Consider the following 7,998-nt stretch of genomic DNA (forward strand, 5'->3'; position numbering starts at 1 on the left):
CATATTAATCTTACTTGATTTTTTCCACTTTTTCTTTTGCCAATTCCATTGTAAATAACTGTGAAAGTTTTTTTTAACAATAAATACGGAATCGTCTAATGTATTGTTAATCAATTAATTAATAATTGGCGAAATGTTGATACGAGCAGAGTTACTTTCAAACGGGCCACTGCTGACTAAATTAACCTCTTTACCACGACCATCGAAACCACCTGTAAATGAATCCGATGACATTTATTATAATTTTATTTGTGTTTAAAGTTTTCTATATTTTTTAATGTTTTTTTAATTATTAAAGAAATGAAATTGAGAGTTAAAAACCATTTATGTTTTATTGTTGTTGTGTTGTTATCAGTGTGATAAGGGAATTGGCGGTCGGATTCGATAAAGGGCCTTGTTACATCTGAAATCGGCGCCGAAGGAAAATCGTTCTAGGCCGTTTTCTTCTACTCTTACCCTATTTGGACTGGGATTCGGCGAGTTTTCCGCTTTTCTTTTCCCCCTTTTCGAAGAGGATGACCGACAAATCAGAATCGTAAGTATAATTAGTTTGAATAATAATAAATGAAAGATGAAAAAGTCTGGTCTAAAGGGTGGATGGTTTATTTTTCCCCGTGTCAAAAAAAGTGCGACGTGGAAAGTCGGCGATGTCCGCTCTCGGGAAAATCCCGCAACTTCTAGAGCCTTTTTACCATAATTTAACCATATTTGGCTCATTTATACTTTAGGCTAATTTTAATATACAACATAAAATTTAAAAAAATATTATTTTGCCCCTTGTACGTCACACATTTACACATTCTCCAGTGTTTAAACGTTAAAATAATCTCAATAAACGACTATAAAATTAAAATTCAAAAATTTATTTAATCAAATTCCATTTATTGATTTCAATCTTAACTTTACTTTCTTAACCCTAAATAAGAAAGTCCACCTACAAAATTCCACTTTTGTTATATGTGAAAGCAGGGATGGAAAATGTATTTCATGATTGTTATTTTATCATTCAATTTTTTTTAACATAAAATTCTCACAGCTTAACCCTAAAAAAGGCACAGTTTCTGATATCTAAAGGGGCCGATTCAATGGCAACTCCTTCTCGGACGCCTGGCATAAAGTAAAAGTCTGGATGAGACACTAGTTACTCGCCGTCTGGAGTATGAGTCAGGGTGGGATTCTAGGTGAGTGGGGTTGAGATACCCAGTGTCAGGTGATGTCAGATATAGAGGTAGTTTATTTTGCTTAGTTATTCTGTTTATGTTTCCCTTTTGAAAGAATGCTGAAGTGGGAAATTTGTTTTTCAATCACGAGTTTTTATTAGAGTTTGGTGAAAAATACAGAAACCTACTGACCTTAATGAAGCGGAAATAGTGTAAGGCAAAAGGCATTGGGAGAATTAGTTTTGTTTTGTTAGAATATAGGACATTTGTTCACTTTGTAAATGTCACTGTTCACATTCACATTTTTGAACATCTGACACTCATGCACTTTACCAATGTGAACATCTGACACTTTTCTGCTTTGCCAATGTGAACATCTGACATTTTTCCACTTTGCCAATGTAAACATCTGTCACTTGTTCATTCACATTTTTGAACATCTGACACTTGTCCATTTTGCCAATGTGAACATCTGACACTTGTTCACTTTGCCAATGTGAACATCTGACATTTTTCCACTTTGCCAATGTAAACATCTGTCACTTGTTCATTCACATTTTTGAACATCTGACACTTGTCCATTTTGCCAATGTGAACATCTGACACTTGTTCACTTTGCCAATGTGAACATCTGACATTTTTCCACTTTGCCAATGTAAACATCTGACACTTGTTCACATTCACATTTTTGAAAATCTGACACTTGTCCACTTCATCAATGAGAATATCTGACACTTGCTCACATTCACGTTTACATTTTGAATGTCTGACATCGGTACACTTTCACACTTTTAAAAATTGATTGCTACTACCTGCCTAAGCATTTAAAAGTGTGAAAAATAATCAATGACGGAGTTTCAGAAGAGCGACGATCTTAAAAAGCAATTTTTGTTTCAATTTTTTAAAATTTCTTTCAGAAGTGATTCAAAAGAGAGAAAACGTTTCAAAAACATTGTCGACCTCTCGCCCGAAGACATCGTCGATCTCGGTGTCACGATCCTGCCGATGGCCGCCAGCTCCGTCCAACAGGTTCACACCACCACTAGACATATATCTGTAAGACTGTTTTTATTTTGTAACTTCTCAAGACAATTCTCATTTTATTATATTTCGATGTACTCACCGACTCAAAGATGCTTCACATTGTCATTCACATACACTCATTAACTCTAACACACATTCTCCCCTTTACACTCTCACACTCTTGTACATATTTTCAATACAGATTATTTATTTAAATATGTCTTTGTGATATTTAAAAATAATAATAATAAAATTCTAGCCTCACCAAGTGTACAATGATTATGCAAAAGAGCAGGAAGCTGAATATTTCTATGGTTCAAGGGAGCCGATGTATCTTCAAAGGGAGACGTTCACTTACAGAAGGATGATAACTTACGCCAATAGCGAAGGTATATTATTACTATCCAGTATTTACAATGTGGGAGTGTATTTATGACATTGGGGGATTAATATGCTTGTAAAAAAAAATAAGTTAATAGCTGATAACATAAAAAAGTTTTTATATTACAAACAAATATTAGAATCAATAAAATGTTATCAAAGGTTACATATTATAAAGAAAGTAAGAAGGAAAGAGAATATTTTCTTATCACTAAAATTTAGTTTATATAATTAAGTGTACAGTTTTTTTTTTAATATCCTTTTCTCTAGACAAGAAGCAAACAATGTAAAGAATAATGTAACAATAATGTAAAGAACCTTGTTACAATGGGCACCAATCGACGAAGAATCCAACACAAGCAGTTTTTGAGTCTTTAAACTTTTTTTTTTTACTTTCTTTTTTTTCTAACGCTTATAGCGACTGAACAGCTACTCCCCAATCCAGCGTGGCTCCGCCGTTAGGCCTCCCCACCGTCCTTTCTTCTGCCTCCTCAATCGTTGGAACTCTGCCTTATTGATTGTGCATGCCACTTTGGCGGCCTTTATGAAATGGCTTGTCATAAATATTTTTTTTAAATTATTATTATTTATTTATTTTTTAATAATAATATTTTTTTAAAGATTTTTTTTCAAAACTGTCGGACGAAATCATCCTGTGCATATTTTCCCACCTACGCCAGTACACTCTCACGTCAGTCGCTCAGGTGAACCAGCGTTTCCGCAGGCTCGCCATGGATGAGAGCCTCTGGCAGCGTATTGACGTTTCAAAGCAGATGCTGAAACCACATGCTGTTGGGTCGATAATCAGCCGTGGTGTTCGCGTCCTGAAGATGACTCGGTCGTACGTGGTGCAGCAGACAAAGGCAGTGGGAAATGAGTCGGGTTCAGACGCACCGAAGGGAAAGGTCGAATACCTGGACCTGAGCGAAGCCGTCATCGCTATAGACGGTGAATAGAAAATAAATAAATAAATAAATTGTTAATTATTCAATTTATTTTTCCAGACTTATTGAATTTGTGTAAAAGACTGTACAATTTAAAAAAGCTTTCCCTCGAGAGGTGTGTCCTAAGTAGCGAAATTATGATAGAAATATCAAAAAATAAAAAATTGGAAACGCTCAATTTGGCCATGTGCAACGGAATATGTGACAAGGGGATTAATGCTGTAGTCAAATCTTGCCAAAGGTACGTTGAATTGGATGAGGGAATATATAAATTTAATTAATTTATTTTTATTGTTTTTATATTATTTGCTGTTCAGTGAGACAGTGAATAGCTCAATTAGTCAGAGATTCGTTCATGTAATGAATCATTTAGCAAGTGAATCGTTCATTTAGTGAACAGCCTGTTATGGAATTTTTTGTCAGGTTCGATTACAGCGTTAAGGAATCGTTCTGTGAACCAGTAAATCGTTCATTAAACTGATAATGAATAGTTCATTGTTGAACGATTCAGTTAGTCAATAAATTCAATCAGTCAGTGGCTTATTCAGGCCATCATTAAACGATTCACCATTCAATGAATCGTTCAGTTAATGAACCGTTCAGCCCATTATGGAAGTTTTCAGTCAGATTCGTTTACTGAGTTAAGGAATCGATCTGTGAACCAGTGAATCGTTCAGTAAGTGATCCATCTGTTAGTGAATAGTTCATTGTTAAACGATTCAGTCAGTCTGTAAATTCAATCAGCGAATTGTTCAGACCATTAAGGAATTGCTCGGTCAGAGATTCGTTCAATGAATCAATGGCTTATTCAGTCAGTTTTTTTTTTTTTTCCCCCAAGTTTACTATTTTATTGCTCTTATATTTATTTTATTTTTTTCTATTCAATTTCAGACTGGAATCGCTGAATGTCGCCTGGACCGGGTTAAAAGAGAGTGCGGTCAACAAGTTAGTTTCTGGTATAAGTCCGTCAATCAAGAAACTGAACTTGAGCGGACATCAGCTAAGCTTGACAGATAAGCGTATGTCTTCTTTTTTTGTTTTTATCGATTGTTTATTTTTTTAATTTTTATTTATTAATATATTTTTTGACAGATGTTATCACTCTGATCAAACGCTGTCCTGATATCGAGGAGTTGGACATATCCGACTGTCTCGAAGTGACAACAGCTTCGGTAAACGCCTTGTCTGAGTCACTTTACCGCCTCCGGTCCCTCTCGATAAGCCGTTGCTACAAAATCGACCCTCTTGCCTTAACGTGAGTCGATCCCTGGCCAAACCGCTATACTGTCGGCGCACTGGGTGTTTTTTCCCCAAATTATTTACTTTTTTCTCTCTATTGCAGCGTGTTGTCCTCTTTGCCGAACCTGGAAAGTATAAACGCATTCAGGCAGATCACTATGGCGAACTTGGCCATTTTAGAGACTCGCCTTCCTGGCGTACGATTCAACAAGGACTTCCTCTCGACAATAGCAAGGCCGTGCACCGGAATCAGGCGAACCTCGATATGGAAAATAAGAGTGAGGGACTGAATAACCAACAAGTATTTCTACGTTTAAAAGTCAAATTATCCTTTAAATATATTTAAAAAAATTCTTACGTTATTTATTATTTAAAAAATATATTTTTTCTTTTTTGATCGTTTAGTTTTATTTTCTTTCCTTGTCTTTAAGCTGTAAGATTTTATTCTTAATTTTTTTAAAAGAAATTTTTAATTTAGTTAGGAGTCATTGTGCCACGGGGGAGGTTGCAATGTGGTTATACGTTCCTTTAGCTGGTTATTTGATTAAAAATAATATTTTGTTGTGTATAATTAATTAGTTGACCTTTAAATAAAATTAATTTAACTAAACGTTCGGACTGAAAAACATAATTATTATTTTTTTATTTATACGGTGACGATACGTTGAGACATCATGGCGGGAAGTTGCAGCAGTGTTATCCAGGCGACAGTTTTACTTCAAAGTCGGTTCTACTGTTCTCGTCCGTTGAGGCACTTTCTTGTATGTTTAATTAAAAAACAAAAAACCAGCAGACATGGAAAAAATAAGACGGAGATAGTTAAAAATTATTGAAATTCTTCGATATAACGATTGAACTTGAAAAGACTTTCCAAAGGGGACTTAAAAATGCCACCAGCTTTTTACTCCTGGCTCTTCCTTGTCTCCGGGCTATGCTTTGCAACGTTCGGCCTCTCTTTCTGCCTCGTCGCTTTTCTGTCGAGCCTTTTCTTCTTCCTCGGGTGAGTAAAAAGGAAAAAAAGAGTTAAATAAGACGACAATGAGAATAAAACATATTTATCTTCTTCGACAGGGTGGTTGTCCAGATGTACTTGCGTCAGAAGGCCGGCTACGAAGAATACGTGAAACATGAGAGGTTTGCCTTCCAGTCCTACGTTTACGAGGTGAGTTTCGTCTGTAACCTAGTTAATTATAGCTCAGATTAACGCTGAACGATTAACTGAACTGTAAGAGCTAACAATTAAGTAAGTTGAGCGTTTTATTCATTTTGTAATGGATCGTTTATTAAGTAAGTGAATCGTTCAGCTATGAATTTGCGGATCGTTCAGCAAGTGAGCGATTCCATCAGCCTGTAAACTAAGTTTCAGTGTATGAGCTCACCTTCAGTAAGTGAGTGTTTTATTCATTTAGTAACGGATAATTCAGTTCATGATCGGACCGTTTATTTAGTAAGAGAACCGTTCAGTAAATTAGCGAATTGTTTGTTAAATAAGAGAATCGTTCAGCTCTGAATCTGCGGATCGTTCAGTAAAGTGAGCAACTCTACCAGTATGTGAGCGGATTGTTCAGTAAGAAAGCGAATTATTGGTTACGGATATGTATTTTATTTAGCAAGAGTCATTCAGTAAATGAGCGGATCGTTTGTCAAATAAGAGATTCGTTCAGCTATGAATCTGGGGATCGTTCGATAAATGAAAGTTTTATTCATTTATAAATTTATTGTTCGGAAAGTGCACGAATTGATCAATTAGTGAGCGGATCGTTCAATAAGTGAACGAATCTTTCTGAAAAGGAAAGTATTTACCAACGCGTCGTTTGGTAAATGAGCGGACCGTTTGTTAAGTGAATCGTTCACGAAATGAGCGGATGGTTTGTTAAGTAAGTCACTCGTTCAGAGTATGAGCGGATCGTTCTTTGAGTGTACGAATCGTTCATTCTTTGTACAAATCGGTTAACCGGCGAGCAAAGAGTTCGTTCAAGCTACAAAATGACATTTTGACATCTGATGCCTTGTTTTTTGTGTTTTCCAGGCAGTGGAGAAGATGAAGAAGGATAAACAAGAGTTAAAACATGACAAAAGGTTGACCGGCTCCTACGTCATAGATGAACAGCTCCAGGACATCATCTCGTTTATAATACGTGACTACGTCTACCCGTGGTTCGTATAAATATAAATTTCTATTGTATATTTTGTGTTATTCAATTAATTACTTTTGGCCAGGTACGACCAGTTGAGCGACAACGAAGAGGTGCCTCACGAGATACGAGTTGCAGTGCAAAATGTCATAGTCGCCTTTGCAAACAGGTTTTGTGAGGGTTTGCTTTGGTCGGTGGAAGGTTTCTTTTTTACCCTCTTTTTCTTCTTTTCAGGATGAAAGAGGCAGACTGGATACCGTTTCTAACGACTCAGATCGTTGATGACGCCGCATCCCACCTTCGTCTCTACAGGCAGGCACGTTCCCGTCTCAAATCGCTTCCGGCCAACTCGAAGATGACTCTCGAGGACGCCTTTTTCGACCTCGAGCTTGCCATGGAGAACAACACCGTGTGCAGGGACCACGTGTGCAACAACCCGTCCCTCCAGAGGTGTAAGTGCCACTGGTGACCTTTCGATGTCAAACCCCTTACAATATTTTGACCTTTGACCCTCCTCGAAGGCTACCTGGAACAGTTGACGGACATCGTTCTCTTTTACCTCAGCCCCGAAGTCGAATTCCATTGCCTCGCCCTCAGGTACATCACGAGGGAACTGATCGTCAACTCGGTCCTCATACCCCTCATCAATAAGCTCTCAGACCCGGATTACATCAACCAGATGATTATATGGCTCGTAAGCACTACATAACATGCACACGTACACAATTTTGACAGTAACATTTTTTTCATTGGGATTTGACACAGTGCAAGGACCTGACGATAACGTCCGAGGTGTTCCTGACGGTGCTCAAAGTCGCCGACAACGTTGACGAGCTGCTGGCAACGAAGGATGTGCTCAACAAGGAGATCGCGACGCTTGTGAGTAACAGATTTGATTCTGCTCACGGCGATTCAATCATTTCAAGATTCCTTGATTATCTACAATTCTTTGACTGAAACACAATGACCCTCATAACTATTGAACTATTCATTTGTTTACTCAAGGAATGATTCATTTGTAAATGAACGCTTTACATTCACTGAACTATTCATTGACCAACAGACTGAACGAGGGAAAAATCTGAGAGAGAGCATCTCAGAACTATTGATATATAT

At 37.1% G+C, this 7,998-nt stretch overlaps 2 protein-coding genes across 2 annotated transcripts; both read left to right on the plus strand.

Annotated features, from left to right (window-relative positions):
• The first annotated feature begins 352 nt into the window (after positions 1–352).
• Positions 353–5,145, plus strand: LOC106671910 (S-phase kinase-associated protein 2). The gene is made up of 8 exons (XM_014402882.2): positions 353–535; positions 2,078–2,216; positions 2,443–2,572; positions 3,186–3,512; positions 3,569–3,749; positions 4,400–4,527; positions 4,601–4,763; positions 4,851–5,145. Exons 1-8 carry the CDS (start codon positions 516–518, stop codon positions 5,035–5,037), a joined length of 1,275 nt encoding a protein of 424 aa, XP_014258368.1. The 5' UTR covers positions 353–515; the 3' UTR covers positions 5,038–5,145.
• A 215-nt stretch (positions 5,146–5,360) lies between these two features.
• Positions 5,361–7,979, plus strand: LOC106671889 (sorting nexin-13-like). The gene is made up of 7 exons (XM_014402851.2): positions 5,361–5,747; positions 5,819–5,909; positions 6,777–6,904; positions 6,968–7,051; positions 7,117–7,334; positions 7,404–7,576; positions 7,648–7,979. The coding sequence occupies exons 1-7, from the start codon at positions 5,635–5,637 to the stop codon at positions 7,837–7,839; spliced, it is 999 nt and encodes a 332-aa protein (XP_014258337.1). The 5' UTR covers positions 5,361–5,634; the 3' UTR covers positions 7,840–7,979.
• The last annotated feature ends 19 nt before the right edge of the window (positions 7,980–7,998 follow it).

The sequence above is a fragment of the Cimex lectularius genome, unplaced genomic scaffold (assembly GCF_000648675.2).
Source record: "Cimex lectularius strain Harlan isolate CLEC.00 unplaced genomic scaffold, Clec_2.1 scaffold14, whole genome shotgun sequence".
Lineage (NCBI taxonomy): Eukaryota > Metazoa > Arthropoda > Insecta > Hemiptera > Cimicidae > Cimex > Cimex lectularius.